Genomic DNA, 19,884 nt, shown 5'->3' with positions numbered 1-19,884 from the left:
AAGGGCGTCGTGAATAAAGATAGGGCGTGTGAAAGCCACTATTCACAGGTCGTCTTCCATTTAGATTATTCCTGTGAGATTCTCACAATTAATGGTTAGATATGTTCTGAAGAGAAATCCAAGAATATGTGAGTCCGAGAATGCTGAGAATGCGAATACGAGGAGTCCACTGTACCTTACTCTTATATCAACAAAGTAGTACTGTATCAGTTTGTAACTGCAGAGAAATGCATCAGCAATCAGATAATTGGCAGGTTTTGTTACTCAACTATTCTCAATTGAAAATCAAATATCTTGAAATCAGCCTCTTCCAGTGTTGCATTATTTTTCCGTCAACTTTATAATTGTCAAGTAATGTGACTGGTTATTTATCACACTTTACAAAAAAATTGAGCATACATACTTACTTATTATTTGTTGCTGATTTCCATTAGATGCAGCTATTCCATGATAATGCTGTGTTGCCTGAACAAAGGCAGAATGAAGGGAACGTAAATCTTGTTTGAAAACACGAAGATTATGGACGACAATATTCATCTCGCTGATACTGTCAAAATCCAAAATAATAACTAGCATTAAAAAAAATTGAGCTCTGAAAATTATAAAATGATAAAAATTTTCCTAACATGGCTATAAGCCTGTACACTTTACATACTTCTGTTGACTTGAAGATGGAAAAACTGTTGAAATATGACAAATTTTATTAAATTAATTTGTATTTTTAAAGCTAACAAGCCTGTGGTCTTTACATTGGGATAAATCTTCTTGCGCCAGCTGGAAACCAGTAAAAATAATAAGAATGGTTTTTGCAAGGAACAGGTGACATCTGGCATCTGTCACAGAGATAAGATAGGGAGCGGCCAGCAACCCAACTTCAACCTCATGACATATTAATTTTTCCTCGAGCTCAGGATTAACTGGAAGAGGGGTGGCTAGAGGTTGGCAGTAAATGTTTACACTGTAGGTTTGTTAGCTTTAAAAAATAAAAAACAATTTAAAATTTGTTATTTATTCATAAACAGAACAAACCTGGGTCTTCACATTAGGACAAACTCACTCTTGGTGGTAGGTAAGAGAATCCTGAACCGACTGGAGGTTCAGCACACCTGGTCACACTTCCTGAATAAAAGAATTCAAAGGAAGGAGACCTAAGCCTCTGAACTGTTAGATTTATGTGTAGTATCTAACATTCTGAATACCGCCGCTAAAATACAGTGCAGAGATTCACTGAATAGGAGGAAGTTAAAAAACTATATCTATTTAAAAAACTACATCTATTAAGATAAACTAAGGTAACCACCTATACGGGTTTGTTGTTCTTCCTCTCTACCCTTCCTTGAGACAGGAAGGGTTTGCTACTGAAAGATGTACTCATATAGAATATATAAAATACTACTCTACAAGTAAGGCTACATCACTCACCTATATCTGGCCAGTTCCAGTGCATGATGGATCCATCTTCTTACTGCTCACAGGTAGAGAAGAAAGGGAATAAGGGGGAAAGAAAAGAAAATGGCTACTCATTCATTCTCAATTTCCTACCATCATCTTAGGTAAGATACAAACTATCCTGCTAGAGGCATTGTAAAGCAGCAACCACTGGACCAAAGGAAAAAGTGTCCAAGGCCCTGTGGGCAACATCCTTCAGGTAGAAGGAAGCGAAAGTGGTTTGGCATGTACGTATTGACAGTAGAAGCAGATGGTGAGGAGTAGGCATGCTTAGTCATTTCACATAGCAAAAATGAAATGGTATCCTTAGATACTTCTTTCTTGAACTGGCCTGTGCTAACAGAAAGTCTTTGGCACCCTGGTCTGAGGTTTCAGGTCTTTTTTTATATAACTAAGTTGTGCTCTGACAGGACAAATAATTCATCTGGATCACTGTCAACAAAATCCCCAAGAGAAGGGATGGAAAAGGAGGCAAATCTGTCATTATGAACCAAGGGATTTCGAGTCTTAACAATGAATTCCAAGACAAATTCTAAGGCTACAGGCCCACAACCCCTGGCATGTTTTACATCAAAAGCCAGGCCATAGAGTTCACCCACTCTCTTTGATAAAGCCAAGGCTAGAAGAAAAACTGTCTTGAGGGTTAAGTCCCTGTCCAATGACCACTGTAGTGGTTCGTACGGGGCTCAAGTGAGAGTAATGAGCATCAGAGTCAGATCCCAGGTAAGAGGTTTGAGTTCTTATGAGAACAAGACTGCTCAAAACTTTCGAGCAGCATAGAGATTTCCAATCCCAAGGCAACCCTGTAGCTCTCTATAGCAGAAACAGAGAGGTGTTTTTTTGTTCTGAGGAAGGTCAGGAAATCAGCTATTTGCTGAATAGAAGTTCCAAGTGGAGAAAAACCTCATTGACAACACCAATCACAGCAGATAGCCCATTTTCCTTGGTACATGGCTTTAGATCTTCTGAGGTAAGGTAACAGGCATCCGAGTTGCTGACCTGCAAGAAAAGCCTCTCACTCACAGGCGATACTGGATAGCCTCCAGCTGTAAAGAGATAAGGATCCATAGAGCCCTTTCACTTTCTTCCGACTGGTCCTCTTTTCATAACGAAATTCCCCTTACAAAATATTTTCATCAAATTGCTTTCCCTTGTCCTTATTTTCAAACATAAAGTAAACGACATTTAAGAAACTGTTCTAGCCCTCCCTCCCCTTCCTTTGATGTTCCTAAATTGGGATACTACTTTTCCTTTCTTTTTGTAAATAATATGGCAAATTTTCTATGACAATTTGTACTTTTCATAGCTACAAACCTGAGGTCTTAACAATATGATAATTTCTAGCGCCTAGCTGGATCTGGTTAAATCGCAGACGAAAGCAAGGAATCTTGTGAGATCTGGCAATGCTTGCATGTATTGGGTGAAGACTGGTCAAGGACCATGCATCTACGCCACCGCGTCAGTCTTTCCCAACTCGGATGTCTTAGCAGACAGAGGGGCAGCTAGAGATGGGCAGTACAATGTTAAGAACTTAGGTTTGTAGCTATAAAAAATAAAATTGTCTTAGAAAATTTGTCATTTGTTCATACGCGAATATACTTTCGGTCTTAACAATAGGATAGACTTATACTTGGAGGGAGGTACAAGACATCCTAAACCGGCTGGGGGCCTACCAAGCAGTCCAGCTTCAGAAGAAATAACTTCGGAGAAGGAGACTGAAGCCCTTCTCAGAAGCTAGACAAATTGATATTTAACCACCCAGACACTGAGCAACGTACAATGATATATGGGAGAATCATTGTATAGGGAATCAAAGAGAAACTTTGACTGTCCAATAACAAACCAACACACCAGAGTTTGTTACCACTCCCAACTTTCCCTTGCCAAGGAGTGGAGCATATGCTACCGAGAGGAGGGTTGGATATTTGTATACCAAATGACCACACTATCAGTATAACTACCTAACTCACCTGTATCAGACCAGTCTAGCAAATGACGTGTCTATTCCTTAACATGCCCAAAGGAAGAAAGAAAGGTACAAGAGAAAGAAAAGACCAGCCAACTCACTCATCCTCTCATCCACACAATCATCTTAGGTAAGATACAAAAGTGCCCTGTTAAGAGCAATGGTGAGTTACACAACCTGTTGGGCAGCCACCATAGGACCAAGGGAAAACGTGTCCATAGATCTGTGGGCAACATCCTCAAGATAGAAAGAGGTGAATGTCGACTGGAGTAACCAAATACTAGCGCTCAGCAGTCTATGTACCTCCAAGTTCTTTTTGAAAGCCTGAGAGGGACCAATACCCCTAACATCATGTGCTCTAGCCTGCACAGACGTGGCGGTGGAATCATCAAGAATCAAGTATGCCTGTCTGATGGCTTCCCATATCCAAAATGAGATAGTATTCTTAGACACCTCTTTCTTTGTAAGTCTTGTGCTAACAAAAAGTCTGTGGCAGCCTGGCCTACGGTGCCGTGTCCTTTTAAGATAGCAACGCAGGGCCCGGACAGGACACAACAAAAGCTCTTAAGCATCACCACCCACAAGGTCATTCAGTGATGGAATGGCAAAGGAAGTGAACCTATCATCGCGTAAAGAGGGGTTTTGGGTCTTGGCCATGAATTCTGAAACAAATTCGAAGGACACTAATACCCAACCCCTGGTGTGCTTCACATCAATAGCTCAGACCATGGAGCTATCCCACTCACTTTGAAGATGCCAAGGAAGCCAGAAGGACTGTCTTGAGCATCAAGTTCCTGTCAGATGAGACGCAAAGGCTCATATGGACCCTTAGTGAAGCTTCCCAGAACCAGGAAACATCCCACGTCATAGGCTTGAGCTCCCTTGGAGAGCTTGATTGCTCAAACCCCTTAACTAGCAAGGAAAGTTCCCAGGACGAGATGTCGATACCTCTTAAGGCGCAACACTAAACTCAGGGCCGCCCTGTAGTCCTAATGGCAGAAATGGACAAACATTCCTCATCGCTGAGGAAGGCTAAAGTCTGCTATGTGCTGAATAGAGGTTGTGAGTGGAGAAAAAGCCTGTCTATGACACTGATCACAGTAGATCGCCCATTTGCCTTGGTAGACTGCAAAGGCCAACCTTCTGAAATTGCTGGACATATGCCCTGCTCAAAGCCTCTCGCTCGGAGGAGATACTTGATAGCCTCCAACTGTGAAGAGACAGGGATTCTCATGACTGGTGGAACTTTTCTGCATGTGGCTGACAGGAGATGCAGCCAAGGGGGAATTTCCCTCGGAACCTCTGCAACAACATAGCAGATCTGGAAACCATTCCGCATGAGGCCACAGGGGCTACCAAAGTCATCCTGCGACCCTGCGAACTCATCGCCCTATTCAGAACTTAGCAGATCAAACAAAACAGAGGGAAAGCATACACCTCCAGGTTATCCCTGGGGTGTTGGAACGCGTCCTCCACTAACGATAAAGGATCTGGAACCAATGAACAGAATATCTCGTTTCCTGTTGAACCAAGTCGCAAAAAGGTCCAGCATGGGTCTCCCCCAAACCTGCAAGAGCTTATCTGCTACTATCTGATGAAGGGACCACTTGCGCCGTCGCTCCACCGCAGCGTCCACCATCTCTCCAGGAAAGAGAGAGGAGGAACTCCGCACCGGTCCGTTGCGAAGACCCAGAGCCACCTCACGCCCAGCCACCCTGGTCACTCGGGTGAGGACTGCCTCCCTACGCCGAAGAACCAGGTTGGCCCACAGGTTTGGTATCTGGTGGGCTAGGTAGGAGATGGCTCTACCTCCAGACTGGCACAGTCTCCCAAAAGCCGGGTCACCTTCAGGAGTGATATTTCCTGAGGTGGCGGTTGGTTCCAAGGCGAGTGCCGCTTGCTGCGAGAAATGACATTTTTATAATAATATAAAGTTTCACTTATACTTACCCGGTGGTTACATATAGCTGTCGTCTCCTGACGTCACGGCAGAATTTGAAATTCGCGGTAGCGCTAATGGTTTGACAGGTGATCCCTCTACTCCCGCCCTCTACCGGGTACCGGGAACCATTCCAACAATAAATCAGAAGTTTCATGCCTACCTGTCCATATGAGGGGAGGAGGGCGGGCTTCGTTATGTAACCACCGGGTAAGTATAAGTGAAACTTTATATTATTATAAAAATGTCATTTTCACTTATATAACTTACCCGGTGGTTACATATAGCTGATTGACACATTTAGGTGGTGGGACAATGGCAGCTAAAATAACAACTGTTGGAATTATCCGAAGATATAGGTTCCTTACCTTTAAAGACCGCTGACTCAGTGGTTACTGCCTCTGTAGTCTGCTGGCCTTTATTGTACCGACAGGATATATGGATCCGTGTCGGACACAATAATAAGTACTTGCCATTGAGGACGTGACCGCAACGGACAAGACTATAATGCCCCTGCTCAGGGCGCAGTACAAATCACCACAAAATACAATGAAAAACGAGGGATCACCACAACCGGTTAAGAAATACACCAAGACATTAAAAGACTGAAAGATACTCAAAAAACTCCCTGTATCTTCAGACAACCTTAAAAATACAAAAAACATAATCAAGGAGAAAAGTTTAGTGAGGATGGGATACATCCTCTCTCCCTCACCAATACCGTCAGTCACAATGAATGGCCCCAAATGTACTGCAATTTTCATATGTGGTTTGCAAATCTGTCAGATAATGAGATGCGAAGACAGAATTGCTTCTCCAATATGTAGATTTAATAATGTCTTTCAAAGACAGATTACATCTAAAGGCCATAGACGTAGACACTGCTCTAATTTCATGAGCTTTGACTTTAAACACTTTGATATCTGAGTCCTGACATTGTCCGTGTGCCTCAGAAATCAAATTCCTTAAAAAGAAGGAGAGCGCATTTTTAGAAAGAGGACGAGAAGGATCTTTCACTGAACACCACAGGTTATCACTCTTACCTCTTATAACCTTGGTCCTTTGCACATAATGTCTAAGTGCTCTCACCTGGTACAGAGACAACCATTCAGGCTCATTAGGCCCCACTAACTCCGAAATGTTCTTTATAGAAAGAACGCGGCCAAGGACGTGAGGGATTTTCATTCTTAGCCAAAAACCCCAGCATTGATGAGCAAATGGCATTGCCCTTAGCAAATCCAACTCTCTTATCAATAGCATGCAGCTCACTGATTCTTCTAGCTGATGCTAAAGCACAAAGAAAAAGTGTCTTCCTAGTCAGATCTCTAAAAGAACTAGAAGAGATCGGTTCGAATCTATCTGACATCAGCCATTTAAGAACTACATCCAGGTTCCAAGCTACTGTTCTTGACTCCTTTGTCTTGGTCGTATCAAAGGAACGAATCAGGTCTGAGAGGTCTTGATTATTAGAAATGTTCTAATCCTCGATGTGGCTGAACACAGAAGACAACATAGCTCTATAACCCCTAATCGTCTGGGGGGTAGAAAGCTTCTTATTCTCACGAAGAAAAAGAAGGAAGTTAGCTAACTGAGCTATAGAGGTCTTAGAAGACGAAATTCCTTCTTCTTTGCACCACGCTCTGAATTGGACCCACTTAGCTTGGTACACTCGATCAGAGGATTCTCTTCTGGGTCTAGCAATAGCCCTTGAAGCTCTCTTTGAAAATCCTCTTTCTGAGGAGATGCTCAACAGTCTGAAGGCGACTAGTCGAAGAGCGGACAAGTTGTGATGGAATCTCAGAAAGTGGGGCTGTCTGAGTAGATCCTTCCTTAACGGTAACTCTCTCGGAAAGTCCGTCAACAGCAGTAGTAGGTCCGGAAACCATTCCCTAGCCGGCCAAAAGGGGGCTATCAGAGTCATCCTGACGTTCTGATGACCTCTGAACTTTGCCAGAACTAATCTTAGCATTTTGAAAGGCGGAAGGCATACAGATCCAGATTTGACCAGTCCCAGAAGCACTGTAAATCGCCTCCTCGTCTGGAACTGGGGAGCAATACAGTGGTAGACGAGCTGTCTTGTTTGTGGCGAAGAGATCCAACTGAGGACATCCCCAAATCCCCCAAAGCTTTTTGCATATTTGAGGATGTAACGTCCACTCTGTGGAGAGGACTTGTCCTCTCCTGCTGAGAATGTCCACCTTTACATTCTTCGAGCCTTGAATAAATCTTGTGCTCAAGACAACCTTGTTCTCTTTCGCCCAAATGAGTAGGTCTCTCGCTGTTTTTTGATGTAAGAGAGAGCCGTGGTGTTGTCTGCTTGAACCAGCACTACTCTCCCTCTTACCTCTGTCTTGAAGCATTAGAGCCAAATGAATCGCCTTCAACTCTTTTAGATTTATGTGCCAGCTTCTCTGATGAATCTGCCGAAGTCCCGACACTTCCTTTCTCCCCAGAGTAGCTCCCCACCCTTTTTCCGATGCGTCTGACAAAAGCGTAAGGTTGGGGCTCAACTGGCTTAGAGACAAGCCTTCCTCTAGCCTTCCTTCTGATTTCCACCAAAGAGGTCCTGTTTGATTCCTTCCGAGATGGGGAACACGAAGGAGTCTGGGAACTTCTTCCTTTGCCACTTCTGCTTCAAGTAAAATTGAAGTGGTCTCATGTTGAGCCTGCCCAGACTTACAAATTGCTCTATTGAGGCCAAGGTTCCTAAAAGGCTCATCCACTGATTCGCCGAGCAAGTTTGTCTGACGAGAAATTCGTCTATCTTGTTCAGGCAAGAGTCGATCCTTTGGAGAGACAGAAAAGCCTGAAAAAAGAACTGAAATTCAGTCCCTCACTCCTAAATAAACTATCTCCTGAGAAGGAGTGAGACATGACTTTTCCTTGTTTACTAACAAACCTAGGCTGTCCGTCAGCCTTAAAGTCTTTTTGTAGGTCCTCCACACACTTCTGTCTGGACCTTGCCCTGAGAAGCCAATCGTCTAGATACATGGAGATTCGTATCCCGTCCAGATGAAGCCACTTTGCTACTGACGACAGAACTCTGGTGAACACTTGTGGAGCTGTCGACAGGCCGAAGCAGAGGGCCCTGAACTGATAAATGCGGCCCTGGAACACAAATCTCAGGAATCTTCTCGATTCCGAATGAATCGGAATATGAAAATAGGCGTCCCGAAGGTCTATGGAAACCATCCAATCTCCAGGATGAAGCGCTGCTAATACCGACTGGGTCGTTTCCATAGAAAACTTCGTCTTCAGGACAAAGACGTTCAGGGCACTGACGTCCAACACCGGTCTCCAACCCCCCGTGGCCTTCTTTACCAGGAAAAGGTGATTGTAAAACCCTGGTTCCTGCGGAGAGTCCACTAACTCTATGGCCCTCTTTGCCAGTAAGGCGAGAATTTCTTGATGGAGGGCGGCAATTTTTCGGAGTTCTCCGAGTAAGCTGACAAATTCACAGGAAATTCTGTGAGAGGGGGATGCTTGATGAACAGAATGGTGTATCCTTCCTTCAGGACCTGGACCGTCCAAGGATCCGCTCCGAGATGAAACCAGGTCTGCCAGAAAAGGTGTAATCTGGCTCCTACTGCTGTGTGGAGGACTACGGGCCTACTTCTTGATGGAAGAGGGAGTGGTTTTAGACGAGGCTCTACCTCTCCCACGAAACCTGGAGAAAGATCGAACGGGAGCTCTCCCTCGAAATGGTTTAGGAGCTTCCGTGGAGGGACCACTCCGAGAAGCAGAAAGAACCGGAGCTATCTTCCTGGGCTTCTTCACTGACTGTGATAAAAGATCCTTGGGTCGCTGTGTTAAAGATGGCGATCTCGCTCACAATCTCTTGCGGAAAAAGGTGTTTCTTGTCCAAAGGAGAGAAGAGCAAGGCAGACTTCTGGTTCGATGAGACCCCTTTCGACAAGAAGGAGCACCAAATCTGTCTCTTCTTCAAAAACTCCAGAGGCGAAAATGGCAGCAAGCTCCGAAGCTCCATCACAGATGCCTTTATCGATACAATCCAGTACCGAGGCAAATTCCTTCAACTGCTCCTCCGAAAGTCCAAATGACTTGACTTTCCTGGCCAGCAGCAATGGCCCAATCCAGGAAGCTAACAACTTCAAAAACACAGAAAACACTCTTGCAAAGATGCTCCAGTTCATTTGCCAAAAAGAAAATCTTAGCAGTATTAAGGGCTGCTCTACGGGAAGAGTCCACGAGACTAGAAAAGTCTCCCTGAGCGGAGGCAGTCACACCCAGGGAAAAAACTTCAGTGTCATACCAGACACGGCTCCTTGACGAAAGTCTCGAAGGAGGAAGACAAAAAACATTTTTCCCCTGTTCCATCTTCTCCAAAAGCCTAGCGTTAACTTTCTTGATAGCTTTCTTAGCCGAAATCGAGAGGACGAGACGCGTGAACGAGGACGAGGAGTCAGGCTTACTGTCCTTTTTCACTGCGAACTAGAGAAACTGGAACGGAAGGCGCAAAAGAATCTCCAAAGTTGTCAACGAAGGATCTTAAAAGGAGCTTATACCCCGACAAATGCTTGTCTTTTTCTGTAAGTACTTCTTCTTCCTCCAAATCCGAAGCTTCCTTCGACGAAACTGGCGAACATTCCATCGGAAGAGGAATCCTGTTCGGCGAAGTCACACCCTGATGCGCCCGAGGAGGGTGCGAGAAAGCAGGAGAAGACGTCTGAGCCTGTGCCGAGACGAATCCGGGCGGCTGAGCTGGCGGCTGAGCTGGCGCTCGCGCGAGAGCCTGACGTGGCGCCATAGACGAGTCAGGAAAGGAGTCCGACCAGGCGGGCTGAAGCGGAGTCTGAAGAGGAGTCACATGGAGAGTCTGAGCCTGAAGAGGTGACTGAAAAGGAGCCTGCGAAGAGGACTGCACAGTAGTCTGCGGAAGATGTAAGGCGGTCGGGAGTGCATTCGGGGACGAAAGACTTGCCAAAAAGCTCCAAAATACTGCCTAACTTGGCATTCATCTGCTCAAACACCGAAGGTTGAGGATCCACCGACGTAGAAGGCGCGGAGGAGTAGAAGGATGATCCACAAACACGTCTGGAGCCGCAGGAGTTACCGCTTGAGAAGGCTCCGAAGGAGTGTGCTGTTCGGCTTCTCCACTTCTATGAGAGACGGGCGATAAATCGAAACCGCCGCCGGAGAAAAGGCTTCAGGCTCCTCCCAAAAACTACAAGAAGGTTCGGCAGCCGCCACCTTCTTGGGAACCGCAGCAGGCGAAACATCGCGAGACCTTTTCAGCGGTCTAGAAGTCTTATTACGCCAACCTATATAAGAGGAAACATCTGAACTAGAGTCGCTTGACGAAAAACAGGATTGCTTGAGGGGGCGGCTGCTCGGGAGCAGATCCCGCTCGCCTCCCTTCGGTTTTCGGCATGCCTCCTCCCAGGATCTGGGGAGTTTGACAGAGGGGCCTAGACCTAGGAGAACGAACGGGCCGAACAACCACCTCCTCCACTACACTTGCACTAAGTAATTTATCACACTTAACTACCACTTCTTGCACTGTCTCACCCATTTTCTGCATAGTGGTGAGGAAAGAGACAAATTTCGAGTCCATATCGGCTTGTAATACTGACACGGGATCGGGATCGGGAGATACAGAGTCGAGGGCAGGAAAACCCACTACGGGGTTAATAGGAACAGGATTAATAGAATTCAGAGGAATATCCTGGCTACTCACTGACTTAGAAGAAGATCTCTGTGAAGCCTTTCTGATTCTATCTTTTTCTAACTTTCTCATATACTTTCCCAGTGCCTTCCACTCCTGAGATGTGAGAGACTTACATTCTTCACACGTATTCTCAAAAGAACATTCACGTCCCCTACAATTAACACAAGTAGAATGAGGATCAAGTGAAGCTTTAAGAAGTCTAGTCTTACACCCACTACTACACACCCTATACTGAATAGAGCCGGTGTCAGACATCGTGAAGAATTCAAAATAATTCCTAAAAAGGACAACAATATCAAAACCAAAATAACTATAGCGCTAGCAAAAAGATCAGTAAACTCAAGGTACATCACCAAAAGGAGAAAACCAAGATGATCAAATCCAAATTCCAACCAGCAGAGGAACCGTGTTACCGGTTCCGACGGCAGGGAACTTCTGATTTATTGTTGGAATGGTTCCCGGTACCCGGTAGAGGGCGGGAGTAGAGGGATCACCTGTCAAACCATTAGCGCTACCGCGAATTTCAAATTCTGCCGTGACGTCAGGAGACGACAGCTATATGTAACCACCGGGTAAGTTATGTAAGTGAAACCATAAGTTCTCCGACAGGAGCTGCTGCAGAGACACTCCCGGAGTTAGCTTAGCTAGCTCCGGGTTAACCTGTTTGGGCGGCAGGGGGTCCTCTGATGGCACCTAGAATCTCTGTCGCAGTAGAGGTGGGGGAAGTAGCTTGGAAGACCTGCCGGACCGTAGCAAACCTTCCTGTCCAAAGACGAGAGAATCCACCTGGCCCAGCACCGAGTCAGCCAGAGCCGATCGTGGCAGACCCACAGTCGTCTTAGGTTCCTTGTTAGGACCCCAGAACGACTTGAGCCGGGACTTGGGCTCACAAGGTGGGAACGGCGATCCTTCCCTGAGGTCGTTGTGCTGACAAATCAGCGCAATAATCTCTGCAAATGACCTCTCGATCTCGGGAGTGACTGCGTCTTGTGGAGTAGGACCGTCCAGTCCCTCCAACAAGAACGCCTCTCGAGACCCCTCCTGGTCTGCTCCTGTCACTTGCGCATACGACCTGGTCGGTCCTAAGACCATGCCTGGATCGTAGGGCGTCATGGTAGGACCGTGCGTGCTCCACACGATCACTCCGGATCGCCTCGCTCTTCCCGGCGTAACCCGAGGAAGTTGAAGGGATCGGAGAGGAAGACCTGACACTCCCCCCTCGCTCACCGGTAGAACCGGTGTGCTTGGGGGACTGCAGGCGATCAAGCAGCAGGCCTGGTCGCATGGTTCTCCTAGGGAGAGCGGCTAGACCGAGAAAAGCGGCTCCGGTCCCGTGCATCAGAGCTGCTGCTGGTCCCCCTACCTGCCCGGTCCCAATGGGAGCGGCGGTCAGGGGACCTGCAGAGACCAATGTCACGGTGGGAGCAATGCCTGTCCTCACAGCGCGTCGAACCGCTCTGGTTCCTGCGATTGAGGGGACCTCTTCCTAGCCTCAGCCCGCGGCTGGTCTGGGACCGTCGCGTCAACCCTGGTTACCTGTGGATCACTACGAGAGCAATCGCTGGCCTGGCGGGAGTCACCTGAGCGACTCTCGCCAGTCTTCCGCTCCGTGCCTCAGTCCTGGCGCTGAGCGAACTTGGAAGCCTGAGCCTTGGCTGTATGGTTACCCGCAGGTGACCGTACACTCGGTACCTCTCGCGAACGAGAGGCCGAGCCGGAACCTGGTGTAGCGGCAAAACCCCTAGCACCAAGCGAGGCAGTACCAGTGTTAGCCGCTACCCCTCTGGTCCCCATCTTCTTCTTCCTTGCGAAAGGAGAGACGGGCCCCACCCCCCTCCTTCGGAAGAACCCCCCATCCCACCAGAGTGAGACAGGCCCTTAGAAGTTCTGTAGGAGAACTTCTTAGGGGGGGAGGAGGCAGCCTTCTTCTTCCTCGGCTTAGAAGCTTTGGAAGTCAAAGGGGAAGAGGCGGCAGCAGGCGCCAATGAAGAAGACGACGACACCTTCCTCCTCTTCCTCAGCTTCCTCAGGACAGACGTCAGGTCCTCCATCCAGGATGGAGCCGGGCTATTGCCGAAGCAACACGGCCCGACTGCACCTGTCCGGAATGACCCGTGACTGGGGCAGCAACACCACGGGCAGGAACGATGTCGGCAGGGGCTGGTCCAGGCACGGGAGGCACAACAGGAGCGGCAGGCACGGCAGGAACGTCAGGTACAGCAGGAGGCGGGGCAGCGGCCAGCGACATCCTGGGTACCAGCGGAAGATCCAGGGGCAAACTCTTAGAGCACCGAAAGTCAGGGGTTGGGGCAAGAGCGACGAACCCGGGTGGAGGAGGCACGCCCCTCCACGGAAAGCCAGCAATCGGAGCTTGCACAACAGCTGAGGGAGTCACCGAAGCCACATGCTGAGTGTACACCAGGTGAGGAGGGGCGGCATACCCCGGGGTCGAGACGGTGGTGGTGGTGGTGGTTGTCAATGGTCCATGGGTGACCGGAGCAGCAACCGCCAGATGATGCAGCAGCCCCCGAATGCTCAGTGTGCCCTGGAGACCCTAGCGAAAACCATACCTGGCTGAGGTCGTCGCCTGCAGCAGAAGCACCTGAGGAGGCAAAGTCGGGTTAGTAGGAGGGGCTTTCCCTCCTTACAGACCTTACAGACCTTACATCTTGTTCGGGTTGCCCCAGGTCCCTCAGTGTGAGGCACCTCTAATGTCTACCAGAGAGTTGCTAGTACATCTTCCGGTATATTTTGCATCTTCCAATCTTGGATGGTCTGGGATGCAGTTTAGATATTTGTCGAGCTTATTCTTAAACACATCTACGCTCACTCCTGATATATTCCTCAGATGAGCTGGCAACGCATTGAATAGACGCTGCATTATCGATGCTGGTGCGTAGTGGATTAATGTCCTGTGTGCTTTCTTATTTTTCCTGGTATAGTTTTGGGCGCTATTAATCTACCTCTGCTTGCTCTTTCTGATATTTTTAGTTCCATGATATTTTCTGCTATTCCTTCTATCTGTTTCCATGCCTGAATTATCATGTAGCGTTCTCTTCTCCTTTCTAGACCTATATAATTTTAAGAATTGTAGTCTTTCCCAGTAGTCTAGGTCCTTAACTTCTTCTATTCTAGCTGTAAAGGACTTTGTACACTCTCTATTTGTGCAATATCCTTTTGATAGTGTGGGTACCATATCATATTGCAATATTCAAGTGGACTACGAACATATGTTTTATAAAGCATAATCATGTGTTCAGCTTTTCTTGTTTTGAAGTGCCGTAACAACATTCCCATTTTTGCTTTACATTTTGCCAAACAGAGTTGCTATTTGATCATTGCATAACATGTTTCCTATCCATTCATCATCCACCAAGGTCTTTAACTGCTTTCCTTATTTGTGATGGTCTCATTATTAGGTCCCTTATATGCATATAGCTTTCTTTCTCTGTCTCCATAAGATTGATTCAAATTTATCAGAGTTAAATACATCCTATTTACCTCTGCCCAATCATATACTTTGTTAAGGTCTCTTTGTAGAGCGTTCCTATCTTCATCACAAGTAATTTCTCTACTTATTCTTGTGTCATCTGCGAAACTACTCACTACCGAATCCTTCACATTATTGTCTATGTCTTCAATCATAATAACAAACAGTATTGCAGCTAACACCGTACCTTGCGGCACACCGGATATTACCTTGACTTCATCCGATTTCTCGTCGTTTGCAATAACTATCTGTTTCTGTTGTGTAAAAATTCTTTTAACCATCTTCCTACTTTATCCACGATATTGTGTTTTCTAATTTTCTTCGCTAATATATTATGGTCTACTTTATCAAAAGCTTTTGCAAAGTCTAAATAAACCACATCTGTTTCATTTCCGCTTTTCATATTTTTTGAATATGTTTTCTCACGGTGGACTAACAGTTGGGTTTGTGTACTTTTTCCGGGTACGAAACCATGTTGTCCTTTATTAAACAAATTATTTTTTATTAAATGTTTCATAATATTTTTCTTCATTACCCACCCTTTCATACACTTTCATAATATGTGATGTTAGACTCACAGGCTATAATTACTTGCCTCTAGTCTTGATCCACTTTTGAAAGTAGGGGTAATATATGCTAATTTGTGCTCATCATAAATCTTGCCTGTATCTACACTTTGTCTTAATAATATTGCAAGTGCTTTGCGATAGAATGAACTACTTTCTTTAACAAAATAGCAGGAATTCCATCAGGCCCTACAGCAGCTCCATTTTTAATTTCATTAATAGCCTGCACAATATCAGCTTCATTAATATCTATGTCAGCTAAATATTCACTATTTCATCCCTTACTTCTATATCATTATCTTCATTATCTATTCTAGGGGTGAATTCTCTCTTATATCGTTCTGCCAGTATGTGCAAATTTCCTTTTTTTCATTCGTTAATCTCCCTTCAATTCTCAAGAGGGCCTATTTCTATTCTCTTTATTCATCTTCTTCGCATATGAGTATAATAGTTTGGGGTTTTGCTGATATTTAATAGGGTTTTTTCTTCCAAGTCCCGTTTTTCATTTTCTTTTGATTGTATAATCTTTTGTTCTGCATTTTTCCTATCTTACTTTTTAGTTCTATAACTTTTGTCCTGCATTTTTATCTTTTGCAAGACCTTTTTTCCACTTTCATGATTTTCTGGAACAAGATCCTTCTGTCTCTTGGTATGCATGAATGATGTTTACTTTTCTTCTTCGGTATATATTTTTCCACTATTTTCTCCAATATTTTATAATATCTCCGTATTTACCCTTATGTCATCACTTACGAAAATGTTATCCCAATCTTTGTTTAATTCTTCATTAATTTCTGACCATTTATATTTTACTGTAGAAGTTGTATTTTCCAATATCCTTCCCACTTTTGATTTCTTGCTTATCTCTATTTTTCACTGCTTTGGAATGAACTGTTAATTCTATGACATTATGGTCTGAAATATTCGCATTATATATTATTTCTTTAACATAATTCCTCGTCACAAATACTAGGTCTAAAGTATTTTCCTTTCTTGTTGGCAGGTGATTTATTTGTTGAATGTTGTATTCTAGTAGCATATCTAATAGCTTTTCAAATTGCCTCTTATCTTCTGCACTACTATACTCTCTTTTTTATATGTATAGTACAACCACAATCTCTATTCGTTCTTTCCATTCTACGAAAGGAAAGTTGAAGTCACCAGATAGGAGAATAGTCCAGTCCTTGTGATTTCTACATATATCATCCAATTTTTCAATTATTAAGTCAAACTCTTTAGTATTAGGAGGTCTATATATTACTATGTTCATCAATTTTTCAGATTCAAATTCTACCGCTATTAGTTCACATTCTGAGTTACTCGCATGGGGGGGGGGGGGGGGGGTACAAAGCCCCACCCCGAACGAACGGAAGACCCCGAATACAGCTGAACGTCGGGGTACCTCGCTCCCTCCTCTGCGCTCGACGGATTGGGCGCAAGAGAAAGAACGAGAAACCCCCCCCCGTAGGGGAAGGAGCCACACGCGGGAGATGAGATGGCGGCAGGAAGGAAGACGACGTGTCTGTGGACCAAGGGAGTCGCCGGAGAAAGAAAATTCCAAGGATCCTTGGCAGGCTTACATCGCTTCCTCCTACCCTCATAGAGCACCCACTGCTCCTCCGACCAGGACATACATAAAATCACAGGGCTCGGCCCGAGAGCATTCACGCCCCCACCACCGAGCACACAATACACGAGGATCCACTTCAGGGAAGGAGCGGAAGGCCCCGCACTTACGGCCCTCCACACCAGGCAAACTCTGCGGTGATGGGGGGGCGCGGGGACAGCTCCAATTCATGGGAATCCATAATAATAATGAATGACAAAAATACAAGTACACGTACTACAGTATTTTCACACACACAAAGCAAACCAAGTTTGAGGAAAAACACAAAGCATACGCTGAAGAAGCGGGCAGAGAGAAATGCAGAACACGTCCATCCACCAACACAGCCGAAAGCAAAGTGGATCTTCACCTCCCAGTTGCGCGGTGCGCAGACTGTCAGACAAGCAGTTAACTACCGAACCCATTGTTCGAAGCTTACGACCGGTTCCAGCTGTCGCAAGTTACGTTCCTATTGTAAAGGACCGATGGTTTGTATTCATGTCGGAACAAATAATATTTAAAATGTTATTGTTATAATACAATTAAGTTGTTCATACTTACCTGGCAGATATATATATAGCTGTATTTTCTGAAGTCCGACAGAATTTAAAAATTCGCGGCACACGCAGTGGGCGCAGGTGGTAGTACCCATTCCCGCAGTGGGAGGCGGATATCAGGAACTATTCCCATTTTCTATTCATATTTTATCAGTGCCACTGTCTCCTGAGGGGAGGTGGGTGGGCACTTTAATTATATATATCTGCCAGGTAAGTATGAACAAACTTAATTGTATTATAAACAATAACATTTTGTTCATGAAACTTACCTGACAGATATATAATAGCTGAATCCCACCTTCGGATGGTGGGAAGAGACAGAATAGGATTTTTTGGGAAACTAATTAAGTAGATGATATACATCTTGGTTCCTCACCTGTTAGCATAGCCGACTTCGTGATACTGTCACCAAAGTCTGCTTCTGCGTTACTAGAGTTGCCAGCGAGGTAGAGACCTGTAATGCTGGTGCGCTCTAGATGATCTGTCAACGGGGGCGTGACCACAATGTGACTAGACCATATGACCATATTCTGAGGGTACCGAAGCTAAAACCACCACCTGACCTAACCTATCAAAGTTAGTTCCATAACTTCTAGGCTAAAGAAAAGGAACGCGCCTCAAGCGACCAACCCTTCAAAGTTAAAAGCACACTATCCCTTTTCTATAGGATAGGATTCGTGTTGCTTCCTGCCCCAATAATATATCTACGGAAATGTATGGGTCCTAGCGACTTACAGATCTCAAATGTCGTCTTCACATCCCATCGGGAGTGTGAAGCGAACACAGAGTTGCTTCGCTAAAGCGTGGCACTCCAGGATGTTACTGAATGTCATGCTCTGTTGAAATGCTTCCGAGGCCGCGCCCTCACCTCTTGAGCATTCATATTAAGAAAAAATCTCAAAATCTTTATGCAACATAATGAATGAGACCTCTTAAAAGAACTCCTTGGCTATAATGCCAGGGTTTTCTTGGACATGAACCAGTCTGGTCTTTTACGGAACACCGCAGATTGTCGGGAGTGTGAAGCGAACACAGAGTTGCTTCGCTAAGCGTGGCACTCAGGATGTTACTGAGTGTCATGTCTGTTGAAATGCTTCCGAGCGCGCCTCACTTCTTGAGCATTCATATTAAGAAAAAATCTCAAATCTTTATGCCAACATAATGAATGAGACCTCTTAAAAGAACTCCTTGGCTATAATGCCAGGGTGTTCTTGGACATGAACAGTCTGGTCTACGGAGCACGCAGATGTCCGTGACCTGACTTACTTCGATAGTTTTATCAAGATAAAACTTGAGAGACCCTACAGGGCACAGGACTCTAATGCCCTTGCCCAATAATTTTATGCCTATACCCTTGGTCTCCAAGCCTTCGGGTCAAGGGTTAGACAGGTTTTCGTTCTTATCAAGAACGAAGGCTTAGAGGACAGACCGCATTATGTCCTTTAAAGCCAAAACCTCTGAAGACGGCTAAAACCTCACTAACCCTCTTTGCCGTGGCTAGAGCGGTTAGAATATTAGCCTTTCTGGTCACGTGTATTAAGTTCGCAGAAAGGATAGGTTCGAAATGCTTTTGGCATCAGAACTCAGACTACGTCTAAGTTCCATGCCGGAACCTTTGATCCAGAGAATTTCAAGATCTCCACAGACCTCAAAGATCGTGAAGCTTTGTTGTTTGACAGAACCGAATCTCTGAGCCTAGAGGGCCGTCAACAACATATTTGCATATTCTACAATAGTTAGGACTTCTAGCTTATCTCATACTTCAGACGGAAAGATAGAACCATAAGGAAATTCACAGAGGTCGAGTGGAGGAATAGTCATTTCCCTTCACTACTCCAGAAACGGCCTCCTCCGATTGAACACTGAAAATAGGCAGCACTGCTTTGCCATTGGCCAAGAGACTGCCATCTCTTGAAGATCTTATCGCTATGTACCGTTGAAGACGAAGGTAGATATGAATGCAACCTACGTCTTCACAGACGAATCGAGAGAAGGATTCTCAAGATTCTGAACCGTGCTTACAAATGACTGAAAACGCTAAACCGCTATTTCATTGCTGTCCGGTGAGAAGTCGTAGTTGCAATGAAAGCGGGGCGTCTTCAGTAATGAAAACACAGGGGAAAGCCGCCTGAAGGACTGTTCTCATGGCTGAACATTTGGAAGTAGAGCTGTCAGGTCGGAGAGTAGGCGAGTCTTTATGACATATCTGTTAATTCGGGATGAACAATGAACAATTGTACACCTACGAATATGAGATATTTTAAAGACAAACTCCAGATGTCTGCAAAAATCATTCGCATTATCAGTGCGATTGCAGCGGGAGACTTGTACAGACTTTTATTACCGTGCGGTAAACAGTAAAATGAATAAGTCTAAGAGATATCTCTGTTGAAAATTCTCGCAATATCGAAGGCGATGGAATCTATCGTCACAGCAGTAGATGGTCCTTCAATAATTGCGAGAATCCCCTTCAATCAGAGACTAAGTCCAAGATTGTTGGGCAGAGATACGGTTCGGTAGTCAATCAAAGCAGGGGAGAGAGAGAGACATAAACAACGTTGCATCTCGGAGGCCCAGCTGATACTGAGCGGCTATCAGGCACAGGCAGTTCAATACGCAGTA

The 19,884-nt window shown here is 45.4% G+C and overlaps 1 protein-coding gene across 2 annotated transcripts in view; it reads right to left on the bottom strand.

Annotated features, from left to right (window-relative positions):
* Nucleotides 1-19,884, bottom strand: part of LOC135221736 (succinate--hydroxymethylglutarate CoA-transferase-like) — a 108,362-nt gene that overhangs the window by 73,071 nt on the left and 15,407 nt on the right. The window contains exon 2 of one of the 2 annotated variants that reach the window (XM_064259536.1): nucleotides 408-547. The exons of the other annotated variant lie outside the window; for it this stretch is intronic. Within the exon in view, the coding sequence (XP_064115606.1) occupies nucleotides 408-537 (130 nt within the window). The 5' untranslated portion in view covers nucleotides 538-547. The remainder of the gene's footprint in view (nucleotides 1-407; nucleotides 548-19,884) is intronic. 2 annotated transcript variants of the gene reach the window in all.

Source organism: Macrobrachium nipponense, chromosome 3 (genome assembly GCF_015104395.2).
Source record: "Macrobrachium nipponense isolate FS-2020 chromosome 3, ASM1510439v2, whole genome shotgun sequence".
Classification (NCBI taxonomy): domain Eukaryota; kingdom Metazoa; phylum Arthropoda; class Malacostraca; order Decapoda; family Palaemonidae; genus Macrobrachium; species Macrobrachium nipponense.
The sequence above is the reverse complement of the archived record's forward strand: the minus strand, read 5'-3'. Positions and strand labels throughout refer to the sequence as shown.